Genomic DNA, 24,138 nt, shown 5'->3' with positions numbered 1-24,138 from the left:
ATATGCTGCGCCAGAAGGAACACAATAAGAAATGTGTTTGGCGTGTGCAGTGCTGAAGAGATATCTCGTGGTTGGCCGGTGGGCAGTGCTTGGCAAATGTGCGATTGTTTGATGCGTTGAACTGAATCAGACCAAACAAAAGGTGATGACTTATCGTGGTGGTTTGGAGGGGTGTCACGATGTGTGAGTTCGCGTGTATGCGGGCGGGACGAGAGTTGAGAGTGGGAAGCGTGTAAATGGTGGATGAGAAGGTCCAATTTGCCAATTCGGGAGAAGAACTGATGGAATTAATAGCCTCGGATGCAGATGATTCGTCCGTCTAAAATAAACCAAGGTTTGGGTTGGACGGAGTTCAAGGTGAAGTCAAGGCAAGAGACAGCTTCCAAGGGGGGCGCGACGTTAGTAAGAGAGGCAAGGCAAGGTGCGATCAAATCATCAAATCAATCAATGAACACCTCATTCAATTGAATAGCGTGACAATGGAAAGAGGGAAAGAGAGAAAGGGAATTAGAAGAATAAAAAAAAGTGGTACTTCAGGGAAAGTACCTTTTTGAACACCCCAATGCACCAAGAAGCCTGACGATTTGATTGAGCGAAACCGCCTGGATTGGTTAATTGGATGGGTGGTTGGTTGGCGTCGGTGATGTCGGAGCTTGGAGCTTGACACGGAGGGGGAGGAGGCCAGGTAGGGGGGTGTGGTGAGGAAGGAGGACTTGTGACTGGGAGGGAGACAAGTCAAGACACGAGAGAAAGTTCGAGGGGGGAGGGAAAAAAATAAAGTCAGGAATCAAGGACTCTCTTTTCCGATGGCCGTCGCGAAAAATTTGGGCTCTTGGGGCCACTTCTTATTTGTAGAACGCGCCCGACAGGGAATCACGACAAGGAAAGCTGCGGACCCTGGACCAATCAGTGCAGCAAAAGGAGCTTGGGCCAATCAGATAGCTCTATAGTTTACGTGTGGGTCGCATGATGAGACAAGACAGGATGAGAGAGCTTCTGGGCGGCCGAGCGAGCTGGCAGAGGCAGACAAGAACACGCTCACCACACGCGAGAATGCATCTCGCTCTCCCTCTCCCTCTCAAATCAGACAAACAACCCAATAGCAGCTGTATGAAGAAAGACAAGAGAGAAAGAGCATGCAGATGGGAGACATGCGGCAAGCAGCGGGCAGGCGTCAAGCTGCCCTCCCACGGGCGGCGGGCTATGGGGCTTTCCACAACCCAATCTCGACTTGCCGTCCGTCGCATCATCAAGGCTCTAGGCTGCCAAACCTACCTTGGAAAGTTTGCAGCCAATTGCACACTTGGCCACGGAACAGCGTGGCTTCATCGTCGTCACGCACACGACAAAGGAAAGCTGTTCGTACTCGTCCTTCCAAGTTTCAAAGTGTAATCGTCAAGTGTCGCCGCCGGTGCTGCCTCGAGGCAACATAGTGGTGTTATGACTGATATCTGCAACTGCACACGCATTTCCATGAAGTAACCGCCTTCACACGGAAATGATGTGGGCGCAAGTTCCGAGGGTGCACCGACTGAGAGCGGAGGGCTTCTCGGAATGAAAAGCGTCTTTGCATTCAAAGGAAAAAGCCATGGTGAAAAGTTGAGGTCAGGGAAGTGTGCATTCGAGTCATGGGAAAGGTTGCGAATAATTCGAAGGAAGATGGTTGAAGCAGCAAAAGCTGTTAGTTGAGGTGCACCGCACCCAAGGCGCTGTAGGCTTGTCAAAGATCCAAGCTTGGACAGCTGACAGCGCCCTTGACCATTGACTGGCAGACGGTGAGCATTGATGGAAGCTAATTGGGAAAAGTACCCAGATACCTAAGACTGGATGGAGCCCGGAAGAACCAATTTGCGGATTGCTTATTCATTCACTCTTATCGCTGGATGGACTGAGCGCGACCTCTAGCCTTATCGTAAAAAAAGTTCCTGGCCGTCTAGAAAATTTAAGTGCCTGTGATTGTACAGGCGCATCTTGGGACTTGGGAGCGTCCGTCAGTCAATGTGCAATCCGACAATTCAACTTTTTTTGCCTATACTCGCTACCTACGGTCACTCCGATTGATGGAATAGGCTTCTAAAGTGCCACCGCCGTCTTTTCCAATCGAAGACCGCGGAACTTGATTCATATTGGCCCATTTACACACGACGACCGCAAACACCTCTCCGGATCAACCCTGGCCCCCCACCTCTGCGGACATGTCGACCAAGCGAAAGGCTCCCGGGAGAATCGCCCAGCCTGTGATTAGGCAGAGCGCAAAGAAGCAGCTGAGGACGCACATCAACGAAGCCGATACAGCTGTCACTGGTGTTGAGACCGAGAAACATGGAGCCGATGCCAAGGGCGAAGGTGTCATAGAGATATCAAGCGATGAGGGGAGCAGCGAGTACGACTTCTCTGACGAAGAGGAGGGCAAACCTACGGGGAAGCTCCTACGAAGCGAATCGGATCACAGAAGCTCAACAGCACTTCCAAAAACACGCCTGCGATACCCACTGAAAATGGCGACGTGGACACCGATATGCAATCACCCAAGCCCCTCACCGACGGTGACTCAGACCAAGAACCTGCTGAGCCCACGTTTGGCGAACGCCTTCACGCAGAAGAAACTATCGATGTCCCTGCAGCCTTCCTGGCCATGCAGTCTTCCGTCACCGCCGCCCCCGGCAAGGTACTGGCACCTCCCAGCTTGGCGTCTCTTGGTACCGCCCTATCCCAAGCTCTGCGCACCGACGATGCGGACCTTCTCGAGTCATGTCTTCGTACAACCGACGCGAACACAATTCGAAGCACAGTTCAGCGACTAGATTCGTCGTTAGCGGGTGTTCTGCTTACGAAACTGGCATCGAGGATGCACAGGCGACCTGGCCGGGCTGGCACCTTGCTGATATGGGTGCAATGGACTCTCGTGACGCATGGAGGAGCTCTTGCAACCCAGCCTGACCTCACTAAGAAACTCGGCGAGCTGCACAGAGTCATGGAGGAGCGCACTCGTGGTCTTAGCTCGCTTCTGTCGCTCAAAGGCAAGCTTGATCTCCTGGTCCAGCAGATGAAACTGCGACAGATGATGCAGTACTCGAACGAGGAAGAGGATGACGAGAAAGAACAGGGTGTCGTCTACGTTGAAGGCGAAGAGAACGACGACGATATGGACGGCGGAGTCATGGATGTTGACGACGAGGAAGAGATGGCCTTGGCTAATGGCATCGGCGAAAACGACTCCGAGGACGATGAGGACTCGGAAGATGACGAAGATGAGGATGCATTAGAAGCAGTAGAGGACGACATGGACGATAATGAGGTGGACTACAGTGATAATGATTCGGTGGACGACGAAGATAGCGAGGTTGATGCGGCGCCACCAGCCAAGAAGGGCCGTAGATAAGAGCCGAGCGCAGCCAGCAGCTGGAGGGACTTGCATGGTATATGTATGTCGAAATATAAAGTCCGCTAGGACGGGCCAAGCGATACCCGTAGATATCGTTGTCAGCAGAAAATGCGGAAATGCTATTATTATATATGTCTCTACCCAGAATTGAGGTTGATGGGAAATCAGGTGCACTTGGTTCTGTAGATCCGGGTACCTGGCAGTAGTGTTCTACATTGATCGAGGGAGCCTCCAGCCAATGATTGCAGACAATGGCTCTGAGTGATAAGGATTAGATTCTAAAGCCCATTCATCATCCCTGGACGCTTGCACAAACGTGAATAAGACAGGCCGGGTCGGGCCAGGAACCAAGATATGATACCCCACGCCAGATAAATTGTCACACGCGAGCGACCGCGTCATTGGCCTCCCCCAAAAGAAGGGACCCCGAATCTTAATTGGACCGATATCGACTCGAGCTCTCGCGGCTTGGACATTTTCTTCCCCATTCCGATTTGATGAACGCGTGTTTGCCTGTTACTTAGTCCCATCTAAATCCTCTTTGCTGGCCCGAAACACAGCGTGTACGCTATTCTGTTCCTCCTGGTCATATTGCTAGTGAATGCATCATGGTAGAATGCCCAATCTGCGCCAATCAGGTGAGGCCTGCCAAAATCAACGATCACATCGACTCGCAATGCAAGGATTTCATCCTCGACAGCTCTGCGGAGCCTGCATCTTCGACGTCGCCAAAGCCAGCGGCAGCGTCCACTCAACAGCCTAATGGCTCGCTCTCCTCCCAAAAAAGAGCACCCTCGAGCTTCTTCCAGACCCCGTCCGCCAAGCGCCAAGCAACACAATCCAAAGTCCTCACGCCAGCCGCCAACGGTTCGAACGCGACGCTCAAGCTGAACGGCGCAACGAAGCGTACGTTTGACGAAGGACCCGGCGCCGGCGAGTACGATGCACCGTTGCCGGAAGCAGCAGCAGCAACAACAGAGGGTGGCCGCCAACAAGACAGCACGAGCGCGAACGACGATGAATCAAGGCGGGTGGCAAAGAGGACGAAGACGAACAGGGCAGCGCCTCTCGCCGAGCGCATGCGACCGCAGAACTTCAGCGAAGTGTTCGGACAAGAGCTCGTGGGGCCGTACGGCGTGCTCCGGTCGCTGATCGAGCAGGACCGCGTGCCGTCCATGATACTATGGGGCGGCAGTGGGACGGGCAAGACGACCATCGCCAGGTGTATAGCGCAGATGGTGGGCTCGCGGTTTATCGAGCTGAACGCGACTAGCTCGGGTGTGGGGGAGTGCAAGAAGTTCTTCATCGAGGCCGAGAACGAGCTGAAGCTGACTGGCCGGAAGACGATTATATTCTGCGACGAGATCCATCGCTTCAGCAAGGCACAGCAAGACGTGTTTCTCAGGCCCGTGGAAGCTGGTAGCATTACTCTGATTGGGGCTACGACAGAAAATCCTAGTTTCAAGGTCGTGAACGCTCTTCTCAGCCGCTGTCGAACCTTTACGTTACAGAAGCTCAGTACCGACAACGTGTTGAACATCCTTCAACGGGCTCTGCACATGGAACAGAGCGGATCCTCTACGCCACTCTCACCCTTGCTCGATGATGAGCTCCTAACGTATCTCGCCAACTTCGCCGACGGAGATGCGCGGACTGCTCTCAATCTTCTTGAGCTGGCCTTTTCCCTCTCTACGCGATCAGAGATTACCAAGGCCGACATCAAGGCGGCGCTGACGAAGACGCTCGTCTACGACCGTGCGGGCGACCAGCACTATGATACCATTTCCGCGTTCCACAAATCTGTCCGAGGCTCTGATCCTGACGCCGCGTTGTACTATCTCGCGCGCATGCTGCAGTCGGGCGAAGATCCGCTGTTTGTTGCGCGTCGCATGGTAGTGATAGCCTCCGAGGACGTCGGTCTCGCCGACAATACACTGCTACCTTTAGCTACCGCGACGTACACAGCCACGCAACAGATAGGGATGCCGGAGGCTAGGATACCCCTCGCCCACTGCGCCGTAGCTTTGTGCCTCGCTCCGAAGAGCACAAGGGCCTACCGAGGCCTCGGCAATGCATATGCAGCGCTCAGGGAACCGGGTGTCGCTGGCTTGCCGGTCCCCATACACCTGCGCAATGCGCCGACAAGGTTGATGAGGGAGCTTGGGTACGGAAAGGAATACAAATACAATCCCAACTACCGCGACGGGAAAGTCAAGCAGGATTACCTTCCGGACGACTTGCTGGGGAGGCGGTTCTTGGACGATCGAGATTTGGGTACAGAGATCGATCCGGATCTGGCGACGAATGAAGTGCCGGATGTCGAGACTGCGTCGGGCTAGGAGCGAGCGCTCGGGACGGTGTGCTTGGATTCAGCTGGCTTGTAACGAACGGATTGGTGAGAATTGGCTTGTATATTGCATTTACATAATTGGCACGTATCTTCTCGTAGTGCCCTCGCCCTTTGAATTTGGGGCTTAGGTTGGTTTGGCAAAAGCGAGATACCACATCGATTGATGATAGCATTCAAGGGGTGTAGTATAGAATGGTTTACAAAATCAAGTATAGACATGACCCAAGGTGAATTGAAGTCCTCGGGGCAATGTCACAGGACAACCTACAGCATAAACTCAGCTCTTTGTCTGGCGTTTCTTAGTTTTCTCTTCTACGCCCGCGTGCTCTATCTCGCTTGGAATTCCTTCTACAGCGCACTGACAGAACACGCCGCCATAGAATCTGCGTGCTACCTGTAGTTAATACGGCGTTAACCCGTCCCTCCTGTAATACTTCGGGCTCGGACACCGCCTTTTGGGGGGCTTCATGTATGTGGTCCGCAAAAAGGGGGCCCGGGGCCCGCATCTCCACCTCTGTATAGACAACAACAGTCATCGGTCACTAGCCGGGTTCGCTCCCGCTATAGTGTCTACATATACTGCCTTTTCATGAGACTGTGTGGGTCTGGGCCGACGGAGAATGAGTAGTATTTCAATATGACTTGGAAGAGAAAATACAGTAATTCAGATTCATAAGTCCACCTACTTGCACTTACCTGCTGTATAACAAGCTGTCCCTGGCTCACTGGCGCCAGCGAAATTCCTAAATAGATACTCTCAGTCTATTTCAGAACTTGATCTCGCGTTAGTGAACAGCTCCGCGCCGGATTTTGATAACATTTGCAGCCAAGTCAAACCTACGGACCTAGATTCTCGGACTAGTAAACGTGTGAAGAAATGCCCTAAGGCGGTCGCTCTTTCAGCCCGTGTTGGAGGTTCAGGTTCTGGCCATCGAGGAAGATGTGCCGTCCTGGACCACGATGTTTGATATCTGCCCAGGGTCAATAGTCTGACCATCCCTTAGCCTTGCAATTAAAACGGAACTACCTCACCAGCACAGTAATTCTGGACGAATTGCAATCCTGGAGTTCATGGTACGATGCGGGGATAATGGAAGACCAGCCTCTGCCCCTCGTCACAGACAACGAGAGCGGCGAGATTTGAATCATCATCCAGTTCATCACCGGGTGTCATGCTTATGCCAACTCGATCAAAGTGGTGCTTTATGAATGTCTTGCGTTACCTGACCATGCCGGATGCCCAGCCCGGCGGTCTCACATACGGCAAGCCAATGCCACGTTCTGCATCTGCGCGAAGAACTCCTACAACAGTCGTAATATGGCGACCTACTGGGAGCAGATGGTTCGTGGGGTAGAATATTGGCGGACCATAGGCCATTCCCTGGGAACCTTGGGGGCTGATGTTGTTCTAGGGTCAGGGGGTTGGCGGGCGAGAATTGTCAGGGTTCAGCGAGAACTAATCTTTGAGCATTGCCCCTATTTTTGTTGCTAAAGCTTCTCGGCTGACAGGCAACCATCTCTATTGGTATTCACTGCTAAGGCAGCAGCATACTAGCTTTGTTCTAGGAAAGGGTGTATTAGCCCTTCCCTCATCTAGATAGAAGTAGAGATAGATCTGATATCAAGCCTCGGTCAACGGATTGTAGTTGTATGCCGGATCAGCACCCAGAAGCCATCGTACCCAAGTTATGTTGCAGTCTTCATGATCAGTATAAGCCAACAACAGCTAAAAGCCATTCGAAAGGTTTCATTCTTATCCTCTGACATCTTTACAGATCTTGAGGTGATTAATCATTGCGTTTCTAGTTTCACTATATAGAAACAACCATACTCTGTTCTCTGAGACATTGAAAAGCATATTCCATAGTCCATTGCCGTCTATGGGACAATTGAAATACGTACGCGCTACAGAATCAAGCTGATGTCCTGATAAATCTAGTAGCACTGCGTTGCTTCACTCCTTCACCCTGGACGTTTTATACAGCTTGAGTATATGATAGATGAGCCGACTCGTCCGTCACTAACTACTATACTGGCTATGTATGCAACATCTGAAGAAGAGCTAGGGTGAAAGTGTAACTTCCATATCAAGAGTACGAGATTAGGAGAACACAGTTCACTTTACGATAGGCAGTCATACAATCATGGATGTCAATTTAGTGAAGTTGGTGCTCTTATTCTTGCAGCGCGAGGCGCCTTTAACTGAGAACAACAACAATAAGGCTGGAATGAAATAGCTATAGCGACTACAATCCCGAAGCCAGGCCCATGGTGAACGGTATGCGAGTTAGACGTATTATTGGGTGCTGTTGTATTTTCCCATGCCTGTGTTAGGTACAGCCCATCATCCATCAAATCAACCGGAACCTGTAGTCACGGGGATTATAGACTGGGACGAGGCACATTTTGTGCCTCGATTTGCTACTTGTGTTCCTCCCAGATGGCTTTGGCAACCCAAATGGTGGAAATACAACGATAATAATAGGAATGAAGAAGCCGAGGACGACGCCGCCGGAAAAGATGATATCGGACACGATACCAACGAAGATGAAGAGTCTGAGGATGAAGAGTCCAGAGACGATAATGAATGGCAAGATGAGCCTTTGGACCCGGACTATAACGCGCCCAGCACACCAGAGGAGGCAGAGATCAAGCGTGCCTTTGAGGGGGCTGTTGGGGAGCGCTGGGTCTTTGACGCCACCAGTCCGTGGGCCCCCCTCGCCAGACGACTCTTGCAATTCTCTCGTCGGATTATGTATAGCCAACAGGATGACGAGAATGCTGCTGAGTGGAAGAAGAGATGGGGCCAACCACCAATGCTGTGTAACGTATGATTAGGCAGTAGGAAAACAGAAGATCCAGAGAGTGCAGCAGTGCATGATCAGAGTAGCGGTTCTTTGCTGGTTACCGAAAGGGTTGTACAAAAGCTGCATTGACGCCTATTCTGTATGTGTATAAGCCAGCTCAAGGAGTATAATATTGCCTCCAGTTGTGCTCTTCCTTGAAGCCCAATACATCCTTGATCTTCTTGTTGGACAGAGGGGCCTCCCATTCACCCATTTCCCGCGTAATCTTCGTGTTCGGGGCCGTCTTGGTTAAGAAGTCCTTCGTCGGCACCGTCGTAGTGATAGTGTCGTTGGTCGCATTGAAGATCTGGAAGCCCAGCCCGTCCTTCTGGATGCACAAGTCACAAATCTGACCGAGGTCCCGCGCGTCAATGTAGCTCCACGCGTTGCGCCTTCGGGTCTCGGGCTTTCCCACGTGGCTGGGGAAATCCTGCGCGTACTCGTGAGGCTCGACGACGTTGCCTATGCGCAGGGCATAGATGTCCGAGCCGCCGAACCGACGCGAGAACCCCCGGGCGACTCGCTCGCCCGTCACTTTGGACAGCGCGTACGTGTCCATAGGGTTAACGTCGTCGTCCTCGGTGAGCGGGAAGTGCTCGTAGTCGACGTCGGCGCCCTCGGCAAAGCAGACGCCGTACACGGTCTCGCTGGACGCGATGACGATCTTGGGCACGCCCAGCTTGCTCGCGGCCTCGATGACGTTGTACGTCGACGTCACGTTGCCCCGCCAGGTCTCGTTGTCCGGGACGAGCATGACGCGCGCATACGCGGCGAAGTGGATGACGACGTCGGGCGGCTGCGGGACCTGGCCGTCGTCGAAGCCGCCGAAGTTGAAGTGCGTCGTCAGCGCGTTGAAGACCTGCCCGGAGTCGGTCAGGTCCGTCTTGAGCGTGAATACGTCCGGGTTTGGCAGGGGGTTCAGGTCCAGGTTCAGGACCTTGTGGCCGCGTTTGAGGAGCTCCGGGATCACATGACGTCCGGCTTTCCCGCTGCCTCCGGTGAACACTATCCTCTTGCCTTGTGTTGTCGACATGGCGAAAGCGGCGGATATGGAGGTGGAGAGGCGCAGTGTGAAGTTTCACTCTGGGCATGGCTGACGGAGAACCTGTTCGGGGTAGCGGAGCCCAGAGTTCACCGTTGACGTCAAGACATCATGCGGGGAACAGCCCGGGGTATGGAGCCTGCTGGCCGGACTATGCACTCTCATGCACGCCGATATCAAGTACAAGCATCATCCGATCGGCTATTGGTACGCGCCATAACGGGATATTCCCATCTAGTTCCCGTGGCTCTCAACAAGCCATGTCTAACATCATTTATACGATGTGTCTCGCGGTTGTGGGTTTTGCTTATTTAATAGAACGTCTGCTTACATCCAATACCATACATATCATCCACCAGAGTACGAAAGACTGGGTGGGTTGTGTCCATTTGCAGGAGCATTGGGCACGTCTTTGAAGGGCTTTCTTTTGGCTTGGGGAGTTTGGACTCAGAGGCCGATTTCTAAGAACATGTTCCCCGCATACGCACATTGGCTCGCTTGGCGGCGGTATTGCGAAGATCGGCCGGGACGGGCGGTTTTCGGCTTTACACGGAGCCGTCCCGGCGTTACAAAGCAGGCCAGCGAGGGGCGAAGGATCAAACCCATTCGTTTTTATGCGGAAGCGGCTATCTTGGAGTACATAAAGTAGCATTCATCCATCCAACCCGTTTCAATCCCAACCCCAAACTTTTGACTGCTCGTTGGACTGTGTTTGTGATAACCCCCCCTTTTCTGCCCTCCCGCTTGCAGGCCTCAGGCCTATCGTCGACGAGGCAACTCAAACAAAGATGGAATCAGTGGCAGCAACAAGCGGTGCAAACGGCACACCCGTATGCCATATTGTGACCCCGGTCGGAATGATGGGCTACGGCTTCGACGAGAAACTGACAGAAACGGTGCTTGAATCGCTCGTTGCTACCGGCACGCCGACCGCCATCATCCTCGATTCCGGGTCAACCGACAGCGGCCCAGAGAAGTTGGCCCTAGGTGTGACGACCTGCCCACGCTCAGCGTACTATCGCGATCTGTCGAAGCTACTGAGACTGGTATACGCATTCCACGTGCCTTTGATATTCAGCTCTGCGGGAGGAGATGGGTCCGACGTCCACGTCAAAGAAATTTCAGAGATCATCAAGGAGATTGTAGCCGAGAAGGGCAACGAGTACTAAAGCCCCCTATCCTCCCCCAAAAATACAAGTTCACAGATTTCTAATACCGCGGAACAGACACTACCGCTTCAAAGTACTTGCGATTTTCGCGGGCATGGACAAGACTATTGTTACAGACCGGCTCCGGAGAGGATCCATCACGGGCTGCGGTAAATTTGTGCCAGAGCTTACCGAACATGACATTGTAAATGCCGCTACGATAGTGAGCCAATTAGGCCCCGAACCCTTTATGGATGCAATGGCGGCAGATCCAGACTTCGACATTATCGTTGGTGGACGAGCCTACGACCCGGCCCCCTACGTCGCCTATGCAGCCCACTTGATGCGACCGCAGGTAGCAATTGCGAGTCCCGAGGACAAACAAAGACAGTTCGGTGCTTTTCAGCATATGGGCAAGATCATGGAGTGCGGAGGACTCTGCAGTGAGCCCAAGTCCTATGGAGCCGTCGCCACGGTATACGACAACGGCACATTTGACCTCGTGCCTACGCTGCCCACTTCAAGGTGCACACCTCTTTCCGTGGCGGCTCATACTTTGTACGAGAAGTCTCGGCCCGATCTTCTCTACGGGCCGGGCGGGTGGCTCGACCTTACCAAGTCAACATACGAACAGATGGCAGACGGGAGGACCGTCCGCGTAGCAGGTAGCACATTCCACTTTTCCGAGGACAACGGACGCCCGTATCAGCTGAAGCTGGAAGCGGCGACGATTGTGGGCTACCGATGCATGTACATGGGAAGCATACGGGACCGTAAGGACTCCTCCACTGCCTGCTTGAACCTACTGCTTCCCAGCGATATGCTGACCTGTGTAACGCAGCAATACTTCTCCACCAAGTCGACCCGCTACTCGAGCAGGTCCGTTCGTACATCGCCGCGCAGCACTGCGATGTCTCGGACTGGCACATTCACTGGCACATCCACGGGAAAGACAAAGCGGGCAACATAGCCAATGATATCTTCTTGATAGGCGAAGTCATCGCACCCACACAAGCAGAGGCCAAAGCTATTGTCTCGACCGCTCGGGTTGCCACAATGGTAAGTCATAGTGCACCCGATCCTTGCTTTAGGTGTGTCAAAGGAGACCATAACTAACCGACAATGACCAGCACGGGAGCTACCAGGGCCAAAAGGCTACTTCGGGAAACTTCGGGTTCGGTATCGGCGGTAAAGTCGAGGTTGAGTTGGGGCCGTGTGCCAGGTTCTCCATTTACCACTTGATGGACCTCAAGGAAGGCGAGGAACGTCTCTGTCCCCCTGGTCAGGAGCAAGGAGGACCTGCCACTACCTCGGAAGCGCCTAGGGTACGCATCACACACACGGTCTCGATGGTCGGTCGTGGCGAAAAAGCAGATGCGCCTCGTCCTTATGCTACTACTAAGACAGAAGGGAACTCCTTAGAAACCTCGGCGAAGTCAGAAGACAGCAGCAAAGTTGTTCAACGTACCTTCCAGGCACCCGTCAGGGTCTTGGGAGACATAGCCCGCGTGCTCCGGTCCAAGAACTCGGGCCCTTACGAAATCACGATGGACGCCATGTTCGAGTCCGAGGCAACGTACCGGGCCGTCAAGCAGAGCGGCTTGCTGAGCGAAGAGTCCGTGGCGGCCACGATAGGTGTGAGCATGGAACACATTGTCTGGTGTGGCTTCTTCGACCCGGCGCGCGCGTTCAAAGTGACGATCCCGCGCATTCGCGGTGGCAAGCTGGTTCCGGCGGGCGGCTTCATGGAGGACGATGTGCACGGGACCCAGCAGCATCTGGAGCTGTTCAACATGAAGCTACCGGATGAGCTGCTTGCCCGACTAGCCGCTGGGTAGTAGGAAGTCTCAATGGGCAGGCCACTCTTGGCAAGCGCCGAGACTCAAGTTACTGCTTCTACATAATGGGTTGTATTTTAGAATTGTTAAATCGCCATAAATAATTGAATATTCTCCTCAGTTCACAGCATAGGTTTCTATATAAGTGGTGACTGCATACAGCAACACCAACCGGCATCCGTGACGCAGCCGCCCAATGGGATACTTACTACTGTTGTCATAGAAAATGATCACCCGCATACTCACCCGAAGCGGCGGCCTCAAAGTCGAAGTTGAAAACGTCCCACATTGGATTGTCCCAGAAGCGCGGCGGAAAGCCCCCTTCAAATCCCCCTCCCTGCCCCCTCTGTCGTCACGTCCATGTCGCTTTCAAAGTAAAACGCGGGCACGTCCACTCTGCTAGTAGCAGCTTCCTCACGACGACTAGCTGCCTCCTCATCCTCTCCCCCAGTCGCGACCCCTTTCCCCCTTTCCACAATCCTTGTCGGCAGATCGTCACTGTTCTTATCGTTGCTGCTAGAAGCCGCAGCCGCCGTGTCATCAAGACCGTCCGTCGGCCACGTCGCCTGCCCTTTCTCGGAAGGCTCGACAGATACCTTGCGCAGCTCTTGCGCGGTGCTGATAGCATCGAACAGGATCGAGACACCCATGCGGTCCGTGGCCCGCGGCTTTTGCTGTGGGTCGTCGTCGGCGCCGGCGCGGGCGGGGGACGGAGCTTGGCGGCAGAGCGTCTCGAACAGGACGGCGGCGCGCGCGTACTCGTCCCGGGGGTCCAGGGACCAGGACCGGAACAGGCCGCGGGCCGCGAGCACGTGGTTGGCGGCGCGCTGCCGCTCGTCAGCGGGCGCGGCGCTGTTGAGGCTGAAGTAGCGCAGCAGGAACACGACGGCGAATACGATGGCGAGGAAGTGCTTCTTGCTCAGCGCCCGTTGGCATTCCTCGCGCGATAGTTCTGGTTGTGGCGCTGTGTTGTTCTGGCTACCTTCACCGCCGGCCCCTACCGTCGCCGTCGCTGGTCTTGGCACAATGGATTGGGCCAGGTCGATGATCCGGAGAGCCGCGCCAAGTCCCATCTTCAAGATGATGCTGCGCGACGTCGAGTCACCTGGTGCGCGGGTGACAATCGCGGCATACATGTGTAGCTTGGCCGTCAGGATAGTGAAATCCGTGAAATCGGCGCATTCGGTGTTGTGGGTGCTGAGGTCTGACTTCTGCTCGTCTAGGATCTCGTCGAGCTTTTCATCAATCGTCTGCACGAGCGACACATCGATGAGCAGGCCGTTATTGTTGGGCCACAGCATGCTGGAGAAGCTAGTGATGAGCTGCTGCACCTTGACTTGGGTCAGGAACTCCCGGGGGCCGTGGTAGTCTCTGAAGAGCGACTTGATCATGCGTAGCTCCGACGGCTGGCTGATGAGCGGTGCTAGCCCCAGATGCATGGCAAGTCTGTGATTCAAATTAGCGGTCTCTCCCTCTTCAGTAACAAGCGTGTCTACTTGTGCTTACGAGTTGCACACGTAGAAACAACCCATCCACGTGTTTACTCTGATTTCCGTGTTCGCAGATATACTTTCGGCACCCCGAAAACAACCAGGACGCTTGGGATGATTCAGTCCCTATAAAGTCCCCCACGATCAGAGTCTTAGTTCTTGTTTACTTAAGGGTATTGTTGATGGGTGGATATATGAACAAACCATATAGGAAGAGGCATTCATTGCGATACCGCAGTACAGCCAGCTGGGGTCACGCGTTTGTTGCTCTGTCCCTAACGTCCAGTGGCATACACACAAGATAGCTTGAATTTTTTGTAAAGGAAGCGGCGATATCAGAGCTTCTCTATTCAGGTAGTCGTAAAAGGGTTGTTTAAGGCGTCGGAACAAGTTCTGATACGGCGGCCCCGACATTCGAAACGAAACAACGGCTACGATAGCCCAGAAGAGCAAGGGACAAGTCTGAAATATTCCGGACATCGATATGCGCCCTATTATGGGCAGTTGATGATGATAGTATGTTGCAAAGCTTGCAAGTAAGTCGCGAATCAGAACTCAATAGACTGCAGTGGCCATGAAGCATCTACTGCCCAGGGGAACGACTTACATTTTGAAAATGTTTATAGCCAGCTCCCTCTCGAGGACAACGCCATCGAGTTGGACTTCCTCAAGGTCAAACTCAAAATCATCCCCGGCTGCTTCTAGTGATGAAGGGTCCGGCGTGTGAGAGTTATCACGAGAGGTGCTTCGCTCTGTAGATGAAAGAGCAGGTCTTGTAGACCCTTCTGCGCTTTGCTTTTGACGTAGCTCCTGCAGTTCCTTGGACATTTCTTCTAGTCGCCTGCCAGTAGATGTTCAGCTTTTGTGTTCTATACATAGGCCCATAGTGAGCCACTTACTTTCTCGCTGGTGTCCGTTTGAACCTGGGGTCGACCGTGCATCGTAGCTGTCGAGCCTGACATCGCGAGCACGGATCGGGGTACTTTGCTTTGGAGTCGCATTTCAACTACCACAAGGTCTTAGTCAAGGCTGTAGATGTATACATGGACCCCGGGCTTCCTGTGGCGCGAACCTTGGCCTGCTTGCACTCGGTGCATGTCTTCACTAGTCGTATGCCTGGCCAGCTCGGGGTCGCGGACGCCATGGTCTGAAAACTCTGGTATGGACGGGGCCGCTGCACCGTGTCTTGGAGTAGAGAGCTGAGGATCCCGAGTATGGTGTTCGAAGAAAGCTGGCACCGTACAAATGCGCCGAGGGGGCTGTGCCGATGTAAGATAAGTAAAATTAGTAAACGCTAACGCATGTCTGTCCACCCCCTGCATGAATACTTGCAGTTGCACAGCCACAAAAGACGTCGAATTATGGCTTACACTAGGGATACTATAGCAGTTACCATGGGTCCCTAATTGCATGTCGACTCTTCTCATGGATGATGTCTTCACCCAAGTCAACAGCCAACTGAATAAACCGAGTTCATACAAAGGTATATGGGCCACTCCACCCGCACATCCCGAGGGATCCCCCGGGAAGATGCTCCGGCAAGGTGTGTTGGACGTCGGCTGGGCATCTCAGACATTGCCCCGGAGACTTGCATGGCTATGAATAGAAACAAATGGAGCGGAGCCGTTGATGCTCCTGCATATCACAATTCAACAGTGACCAACTGCGCGTGTTTTCCTGCAAGACCCGGCGGATGGTTTGCGGCACAAGCGATGATGCTCCATCTGTCGCGCTTAATGCCGGACAAGATGCTCAACTGTGCCGCAACCCAGCTTCCAGTTCTGGTCATTCACTGGGAGGCTGGCGAGGATGATGGTTTGCGTTCCAGGCAGTGTTTTATAAAGAAACGAGCGAGCCACCCCTTGGAATCCCATGTTGTGTCAGACAGAAACATCAACCTCGGTTCTCATACTCATTATGGAACAGTCACTGAGCTCGACCTTGTTACTTCTCCTTGCAAGCCCTCTGGCTTCCGCAGCCGCTTTGTCAAGTTTCCCGTCATCTTCACCTTCCACATCCTTGGCGACATCCTCGACCAGGCCTTCGACCAAATCCTCGGGTACAGAGGACGAAGTGGAAGTTACTTGGATCTTCCCTCAGCCCAGTGGTGGCCACGTTTGGTCCACTCAGACGTTTGTGCCGACTACGTATTCGGGGTTCGCCAGCCTCTCCACAACCATCGTCACCAGTACTATCGTCACCCTCCAGAATAGTAAAACTACCCAGTTTTCCACGTACAGCTATCTGATCGGGCCCAAAGGTGTTGGATGGAACATTCCTTCAACGTCTCGGAACGGTGCTACCGTCCTGCTCCCCGTCCCTACCTATCTTCCCGGCCAGAAGCCTGTTGAGCAGTAAGGCTCCGGTGCTACAAATCAAGCATTAGTATCAATACTGCTCGAGTTGATGCACACTTCACTATTCGTGATCACTCATGCTTGTTTCTAGAGATGCTGAGCGTCATGGGGTCTTTTATAAGGAGAGCTTTTCCCGGATTTTGAGAGTAGTCGCTCAGGCTCCTCATCCACTCATCCGCCATGAAGAAGATAAGATGGATAGACGTGCTAGGTTCAGATAAAGCGGGAAGCAGAGTTTCAAAAGACTGTAATAAGAACTGCAAAGGCCGAGAGAAGGAAACAGGGGCAGACCGTCCGCTCGCGGTATCAGAAGAGGAGCACTCAAACGATATTGAAAGCGATGCAGATGGTCGAGCAGGCAAGCATGGTAGTATAACCGTGTAAAGCGTCGAGGAAAGCCTGGTGGTGTGGATCACCTCATGATTATCTCCTTGGGTCAAAGCCTGAAATACAACAAGCAACCTGCAGAGAGGAACTCACACATGCTCAACTATTTTGCGGCGCTGCTATACTCCCGAGTATAAGAGACACATAACTTGTAAGTATTGGCGATGGAAGCATCGGTAGATATTGTGGACGCCCAGCCAAACCGGGAGCGAACAGAAACAGCCCCTGAGTGACACATGCAAATGATAGGACGTAGTAACAAACTTTATAGACACTGAGCTTTCTTTATACGCATTATAGCAACATATTTATTTCTGGGTCTAAATCTATTTTCAGTGGCTTTATATGATAATGTTTTTGCATTCCGGAAAGGTCCCAGGAAATCCCACGACAATAATGCAACATGATGCGGCAAGAGCAATTTGAGTAAAACCACAACTAAATCATAGTTTGGAGTTATAGGGATCAAAATAACTTTTTATAGCCGTAGTTCACTATTGAGGTTTACTACAGGCTGCTCTACTATGCACTTACCATGACCACAGCCCATCCCTTTCTCCTGCCAGCTCACCTATACCAGAGAAATCTGGCGACGATAAACACGACGAGCACTCATCCTGAGGAGAACTATCGCAAGAGCAGTCAGCTTCATCATGGCAATGCCTACGAGGAAGCCAACAATAAGGCCACTGGCTAGGTCACTCCAGGGACTCCGCCTGCCTAGTGAAGTGATAGGCATGGGTCTGACCGAAGGCTCGGTGGTATCGACTTGGTATCGGATGTAGCGGTTCGACATGATGGCTTGTATTAGTATCAGGACGGGGCCCTGGGAGCCACGAGGGCAATTTATAGAGTCTAAGTAGCGCTGGTGATCAAACGAGAAGAGCCGCAAAACAATGAACTCTATCACTTCACTGTGCAGTATCAAAGGAAGAAGACAGAAGACAGAGACATTGTCTCTCCTTTGTCCTTATCCTCACGTAAATTGTCTTTGCTTCTCAGAGGTCCTACCTGGGCGCCTGAGCAGAGTCGAAAATGCTTGGTTCGGGACGGTGCAAGATTTGACAATCTATTACATCGTGACTCAGAAATTTTCGAATATGAAGAACAGCTTTTGCGACATCCAGTCTGTGCATCACGCGATATGGGCTCATTCCACGACTATTTTGACCGAGTTTGGGTGGGCGGCCCGATTGTCCTAAATTCTGGCCGTTATTGTTGCCACTTTGTGCCCACAAGTAGTAAAACGAAACGGCATCGTGGGTAATGCGCTTCCCCTCAGTGTGATGGGTAGTTTTACCAAGATATGCAAATTTGCATAATGGGACAAGAAGTCCTCGTCGTGATTTTTGCGTTGAGCGGTGGCAATCAAGCCCCTTTCTCGCTCGACTACCGAAAGCCAAATCATTGTCCAGAGCTAATTCCCCTACTTTGCAGTCTCTGACATGCTATTCATAGCAAGCTCCTCGCGGGGAAGATCCGGGGAAAATGGAGTGATTTCGTGTACTAAATCTGAAACCGATCCGATTGGGCGGGCTCGTGGAAAAAACCGTCACGCGAGCCTTGGTTCTGGTTGTCCTAATCTTGGCATTTCCTTACTTTCTCGCACAGAATGGAGGACAGACGATAGCGGTGTGAGGGTTTTGCGAGCGAGGCGGTCAAGTCCGGCTGATGGTAAATGGTTGATGTGACGGGGCTGCATGCCCGTGTCATGCTACTGCAGGCCAGAACCATTCGAGTGATCCTTGTGGAAGATAAGGATATTTCTATGGCTGGGGAGACATGGCTTGATCTCGACTTCGACATCTGAAGAATGCGGAAAGGAGCAGCATGCTCGGTTGTCGAGACCGGCTACTCCTCTGCGGGCGAAGGCGGGTGGGGGTTACAGGAGGCTAGAAGATGTAAAAGTTGGTTGTCGTGTGTGGTGCGTGGCGCCTGGCCTAATCCTTGCGTCCCATGTGGCTTGGACGTTGGAGGTGCGGGAGACGAAAGGGGGACGAAGGGGGACGACGAGAGACGGGAGGAGAGCCAGGAAAGAAGGTACAGCCGATGGGTTTCTTGAGCCGCCGTTGCCCATCGATCAATTCAGCCTTCCGATTCCATTCTCCAGTCGCATCTCCATTTCTGCCCAAGAAATTTGAAGTAGTGGAGATTGCATTTGGCCGATGCGCCTTGCTACGTACGTAGATTACCTGATTACCTCTCTCACTCTCTCTCGTATTTATTAGTATTAGTATTAGTCTGACTCGCGCCACTACAAAGATCAGGTACCCGGAGCCCGGGCAATAAAAACCCATCACCTAATGCACACCGGCACAGGCACAGACGCCAGCCGCACGCGTAAGCGAAATCCCGAAGGCTATTGTTTTTCGTTCCTTCCTTCTCTCTATCTTTCTTCCAGAGGGCCGGACGTATAGGTAGGTTGGCACAGGCCCTGACTGGTGTTCGCATTGCTCAGTCCCAAGCCGGCGCCGTCGTGTCTAGTTCTTACGATAAGGGCATCTAGACTCTCGAATCGCAAAAGATCACCAACGTGCAGCGCCGCCAAGGAAGCACCTGCAAGCATCATGTGGGAGTGGGTGGTGGCTCGTGGGGTGTCCAGCGCTCCATTATCGGTGTTAGCATTAGCAATAACGGACAGGCGGGGAGGCTGAGTGGCAGACAACCTTCGGGAGAAACAGGGTGACTACGATGCACCACGAGAAGCGAGGAGCACATTTCCCCAGCACACAGCTCGGCGCATCCCCAATGCATTAGCTATGTGCATTCCGGACGTCTATTTGGATTCCAGAACCGAAGTGTAGGGACAGTGGGTACGATCCGTTAGAGATTTCGTCCGCATCGACTCGTTCAATGCGTCTCGTGTCAGGACTTGGCCGTGACTCGGGGTTGGGGCCAGCGTCCCGGGTAAGCACCTGTGCCCGTACCGAATGATGTCAGAGAAGACTGATGGGCTGCGATCGATCCCATCCATGTGAGTCGGATTGAGACAGATGTGGCAGTCTGGGGTAAGACACAGATGTTCGAGACAGAATACGGAGTAGAAAATGCGTTTTTGCACCGGGTCTCTACCAAACAACGCACCAATCAAGCCTATCTACGGAGCCTATTACTGCAGAATCATGGTACGGGCCAATCCAGGGAGCCGTTCATGGGGGTTACACAGCTCGTTGCCTTTAGGTAACGAGATGCTCCCGTTGGAGGTATTTTGCGCCAGCTAACAGATGTAGCGACGGACTACCTCTGTAGCTAAAATAGGCCTGTATTATTGGCCACCCCCGGTGCAGCCAGCGTGCAGTGCATGCATGCAGCATATGCTTTCCACGGGGCTATTGGCCGCTTACTTGATTTCACTCGTGCCAGTCAAAGGGTCGGGTCGAATCTGTTGAGACAAGCCAAAGAATTGTCGTTCCGCGACAAGCACAAGCTTCAGATGAAGAAGCAAAAAACAGTTCACGGCGTTGCGAAGGGGGCGGGTTGCTTTGGCCGCGCATTAGCTACCAGCTAGCTACTTTCCCACTCGTCATGCTTTATATCCCAACTGCAGCACAGAACCGGCCGGCTGGGGAAGGGGAGGGGGAGGAGGGTCTTGGGTCTTGGGTCCTCTGTATGAAGAAGAAGGGGAAGAAGAAGAAGAACAACAGACTGCAGACCCAGCATCGTTCTTCCCTTTTCGCATCTTGCAGGGCCCCCATCCCCATCCCCATCCATCAACAGGTCAGCCCAATACTACGACGCCCCTGGCTTGCAAGCCGGGTTTGGACAGCGCCCATTGGATCCATAGTAGCCGCGGCTGGGTCCCAGTTAGTGCCAGCATCGTGAACAACCCCACTACCCGAAGCAAGACCGCCTGCTCCCAGCAGGTAAGTAGCGGTGCGTCGTTTCGATTCCCAGCCAAGCACTCGCGTCACGGGGCTAGTACGGGGGAGGGACTTGCTGATTCTGGGCCATGGCAGAAGCTCTGGACTCTTCTGCTTCCTTTAATACTAGTATTCCCCTTGTCCTCGCGATATACACCATAGACGCTACGTTTAGACGAAAACGTTGTTGGCTTTGCTTACTTCCAGTCGCTGTTGGGTTTTGCTTCATGTCCCGCCCTTATCGCCGACTTTAGTCCTCGTTATCTTTCCCGCTCTCGCTTGTCCGTAGCACAGGCACAAGCCCTACATCATGGCTGCCGGCGATGACGAAACCATGCCCGACGCTCCTGCAACCAAACCCCGCCGTCGCTTCGCACCCCAACTGGTCGAGGAGTCGGTAAAGTCGTCGTCTCCGACCAAGGACAAGACACCAGATCGTATTTTGTCTCAGAAACCGCAACCCGAACCGCCAGTGGAAAAAGAAAGCAGAAGAACCACCAAAGATGCCTCTGTTCAGGTCGACGATATCCCCATGGCCGACGCCCCTGCGGCACCACCCAGGCGGCGCTTCGCTCCCGTACCTATTGAGACGACGTTTGACTCGTACCGCGTCGACAAGAACCCCCATGGCCCGACGGCGGAATTGACACCAGACCCGTCGCCTACATCATCGTATGCGCCGCATGTCGAATTTGTCGAAACGATAGAGCACAACCCCGAAGAGAAGAAACCAAAACGGAAGTTTACCCCTCAATTAATTGAGACATCCAGACGGGAAAGACGTGCTGGCCAGCAAGGCCCCGCCACCAAACACACCGACAAAACCGACATCACGCCCGGCACGAACCACATCTACGTCCCGAAACCGAAGAAGAATAGGCCTCCGCCCGGTGAAGCCCGGGATGACAGTAAGGCTCGGCCAGAAGACGAGGAAGATGAGGAGGAGAAGGTCCCCTCCCGGTACCTAACGCCGAGGCGGCAGACATCAATGAAGCCCCATCCAAACACAAGACGGAGTACTCCCAAGACCTCTTTCCATATGGAATTGGACACCATTGAATCATCAGAGTCGGACAACTCATCTGAAGGGAACAATGACGATACTGCCAACATTGATGACTTGAACCTTGGTGCGCCCGCCCAGGTGGTGGATGTTGACCCGTGGGAGGAGAAGAACACCAACGAGAAGAACCGCAGAGAGTCATTGGATGAGGACGTCTCGGGCTACTTGTTGGCTGTGGCGGCGAGTGAAGCGCACAGGCAGCGCGAACTCGAATCAGCCCTGTCCGCCTTTCCAAACGGTGTCCCAACACTAGGCGTAGAGCACTTTTACGTGAGAGACAACTCAGAGGAATTTCACTATAGTGATTCCGATGCGGAAGAGCCATTGAGACATGGCACATCCAAACTAATCCGACGGAAGTCGACTGACCTGCCCTGGGCCGTCAAGGAGATGAGACAGTATGCCGAAAAGAATCCCCATTTCCGATTTGGGAGTGACATGAGTGTAGATACGCTCTCGGACGACATGGACGGCGCGCTTCCACCAGAAGACCCCCTGTGGACGACTGGCGGTCCAACGCCAGAATCACTCGACCAGCACGCCCCAGATTCAGACAGCCCGTCTTTTGGGGCCTCCTCCCACGTGGTCGGCAAGCCGCTCCCTCCTACCTCCGTTGCGCCACAGCCAGAGGCGCCCGGATTTCGTAAGGGGCCATTTGGCAACCCTTTTGCCGCCTTCGGAAACGATGACAACGAGAAGGAGGACAGCCACTTCCGGGAAATGCGGAATGCTGCTGCGCCGCCCATGCTGGGCTCTGATCTCACGTTCCGCATGTGCCCAAGCCCTAAGGCTACGCGGATGGAGCCTGACCACCCTTGGCCGACGCAGGGGGCATGCCGCCCTGAAGAGAAGATCCGAGATGCTTCTGAGGAGACCGGCCTCTGGCGCGGCTATTGCGTAGCCCAGGTCAACGAAGTAACAAGCGCCCTCCAACAAGGTCCGGATCTTCTCGCCACCCCTAGCGAGAGGACACCGTTACATGATCCGTTCGCAGCTGCTTTCACTGATTCGTTGTCATCGGGCGCACATTCGTCCACCTCGCCCACCCATAAAACGTCAAAACACGGTGGCTTGCACATGGTTTCGGGGCTTGATGAGCGTGCCCAAAAGGAAATGGCCCGCAGGGAGCTAGAAAGTCGCATAGCGGCCGAGTTTGATGACGCGTTCGTAACGCAGGTATATAACTACATCAGCTTGGGGTACCCGGCCACGGCTCGGTCGTACGACGAGGAGCTCGGCAAGATCACGGGCGTCGCAATCAGCGAGCTGCGACGTAACGACGACAAGAAGATCGAGAAGGGATTCATGCTCGAGATGCAGCTCAACGTCAAGAGCGGCTTCGGCTCTCCCGACACTAGCGGGGACGAGGAGATGGTGACGCCCGAGGAGGACGAGCGGAGATGCGCAGGCATGCCGCCCCGCTGGAACGCCCTCCGGCTGTATATACGGGAGTGGGCGCGACAGCACCCGGATCTGGACAATAATTCCGTCGGGCTCGCCTGGGGAGTGCGGGCCCGTCGAGGAAGTTGGGCTGTATAGATTGGGGGTTTACCCCTCGGCTTGAAGATGGGGATTTAGAGGTAGTGCAATCACCCTCATAGAAGGTGGCATGGCCGAAGCTTTTCCTCCCCCTAGATATGGAAGGTTGTGTTCTGGCTTACAGGCTATAAAGGAAGAGGAAGAAGATGGGCGGCGATCACATCGTATACACTTAGCGACTTTATATTGCTTTCCTTTTTGGTTTACGAAATATGGTGGTGGTAGAGAGGCATATCATGAGGATACCGTCGGTTGAGATCGGAACCTCGTTTCTATTATTCGGAAAAGCATGTATTTGCGTGGCGTCACTAGTGCTCTAGTTTGTTGTCTGGGTAGGCATGGGAGGTTTGAGTTGAGGCAGATTTCTGTATTTGCGTATGCGACAAGGGAGCTTATTACTTGCTCGTCCCCCTAATGCATAGGGTTCCGAGGCACTTCTGATTTCAGTGGGCGTTCCGGGTTGTTTGTTGTCTATCCTCGAGTCTGGCCGGGATGGAATTGGCTCATTATTACTACTTGTTGGTTTATTTGTAACACCCTGGCCGTTACCTGCTATGGTATTATCCACAGCTTACGCAAAACGCAGCTTAATATTGAATTTGAGCGAACCATGCCACTGGCTTGACCTTTTCTGTACGGTGCCCAGTAAGTTGAATTATGGAAAGTGGTCACTATGCCCGTCTTTAGCTCGTGCTTTACCGGAAGCCCTGCGTGCATCGTGCGCAGGTCATCGGTCCTGTTCGCATGCAGATTGACCCAGAACAGGGCGTTTCCCGCCACCGGCCGGAGCAGCGGGCCGCGGGAAGGGCGGGCGCCAGGACGGCCGTCCGCGG

The 24,138-nt window shown here is 53.4% G+C and overlaps 8 protein-coding genes across 8 annotated transcripts; 6 read left to right on the top strand and 2 right to left on the bottom strand.

Moving 5' to 3' along the window:
* Positions 1 to 2,195: 2,195 nt before the first annotated feature.
* On the top strand, positions 2,196 to 3,382 carry PG998_009607 (uncharacterized protein; the record flags this gene model as incomplete). Its single annotated transcript, XM_066876423.1, has 2 exons — positions 2,196 to 2,383; positions 2,404 to 3,382. The coding sequence occupies 2 exons, from the start codon at positions 2,196 to 2,198 to the stop codon at positions 3,380 to 3,382; spliced, it is 1,167 nt and encodes a 388-aa protein (XP_066728579.1).
* A 611-nt stretch (positions 3,383 to 3,993) lies between these two features.
* On the top strand, positions 3,994 to 5,724 carry PG998_009606 (DNA-dependent ATPase MGS1; the record flags this gene model as incomplete). Its single annotated transcript, XM_066876422.1, has 1 exon — positions 3,994 to 5,724. One exon carries the CDS (start codon positions 3,994 to 3,996, stop codon positions 5,722 to 5,724), a length of 1,731 nt encoding a protein of 576 aa, XP_066728578.1.
* A 2,279-nt stretch (positions 5,725 to 8,003) lies between these two features.
* On the top strand, positions 8,004 to 8,569 carry PG998_009605 (uncharacterized protein; the record flags this gene model as incomplete). Its single annotated transcript, XM_066876421.1, has 2 exons — positions 8,004 to 8,013; positions 8,109 to 8,569. 2 exons carry the CDS (start codon positions 8,004 to 8,006, stop codon positions 8,567 to 8,569), a joined length of 471 nt encoding a protein of 156 aa, XP_066728577.1.
* A 130-nt stretch (positions 8,570 to 8,699) lies between these two features.
* On the bottom strand, positions 8,700 to 9,614 carry PG998_009604 (uncharacterized protein; the record flags this gene model as incomplete). Its single annotated transcript, XM_066876420.1, has 1 exon — positions 8,700 to 9,614. The coding sequence occupies one exon, from the start codon at positions 9,612 to 9,614 to the stop codon at positions 8,700 to 8,702; it is 915 nt and encodes a 304-aa protein (XP_066728576.1).
* Positions 9,615 to 10,411: 797 nt separating this feature from the next.
* On the top strand, positions 10,412 to 12,609 carry PG998_009603 (uncharacterized protein; the record flags this gene model as incomplete). Its single annotated transcript, XM_066876419.1, has 4 exons — positions 10,412 to 10,785; positions 10,850 to 11,544; positions 11,613 to 11,830; positions 11,917 to 12,609. The coding sequence occupies 4 exons, from the start codon at positions 10,412 to 10,414 to the stop codon at positions 12,607 to 12,609; spliced, it is 1,980 nt and encodes a 659-aa protein (XP_066728575.1).
* A 323-nt stretch (positions 12,610 to 12,932) lies between these two features.
* PG998_009602 (uncharacterized protein) lies at positions 12,933 to 14,927 on the bottom strand (the record flags this gene model as incomplete). Its single annotated transcript, XM_066876418.1, has 2 exons — positions 12,933 to 14,055; positions 14,707 to 14,927. The coding sequence occupies 2 exons, from the start codon at positions 14,925 to 14,927 to the stop codon at positions 12,933 to 12,935; spliced, it is 1,344 nt and encodes a 447-aa protein (XP_066728574.1).
* A 920-nt stretch (positions 14,928 to 15,847) lies between these two features.
* On the top strand, positions 15,848 to 16,457 carry PG998_009601 (uncharacterized protein; the record flags this gene model as incomplete). Its single annotated transcript, XM_066876417.1, has 2 exons — positions 15,848 to 16,255; positions 16,308 to 16,457. 2 exons carry the CDS (start codon positions 15,848 to 15,850, stop codon positions 16,455 to 16,457), a joined length of 558 nt encoding a protein of 185 aa, XP_066728573.1.
* A 4,556-nt stretch (positions 16,458 to 21,013) lies between these two features.
* Positions 21,014 to 23,305, top strand: PG998_009600 (uncharacterized protein; the record flags this gene model as incomplete). The annotated part of the gene is made up of 1 exon (XM_066876416.1): positions 21,014 to 23,305. One exon carries the CDS (start codon positions 21,014 to 21,016, stop codon positions 23,303 to 23,305), a length of 2,292 nt encoding a protein of 763 aa, XP_066728572.1.
* Between the last annotated feature and the right edge of the window lie 833 nt (positions 23,306 to 24,138).

The sequence above is a fragment of the Apiospora kogelbergensis genome (assembly GCF_038363985.1).
Source record: "Apiospora kogelbergensis strain CBS 113332 chromosome Unknown utg000006l_segment0_segment0, whole genome shotgun sequence".
Classification (NCBI taxonomy): Eukaryota; Fungi; Ascomycota; class Sordariomycetes; order Amphisphaeriales; family Apiosporaceae; genus Apiospora; species Apiospora kogelbergensis.
This window is presented reverse-complemented; position numbering and strand designations above follow the sequence as displayed.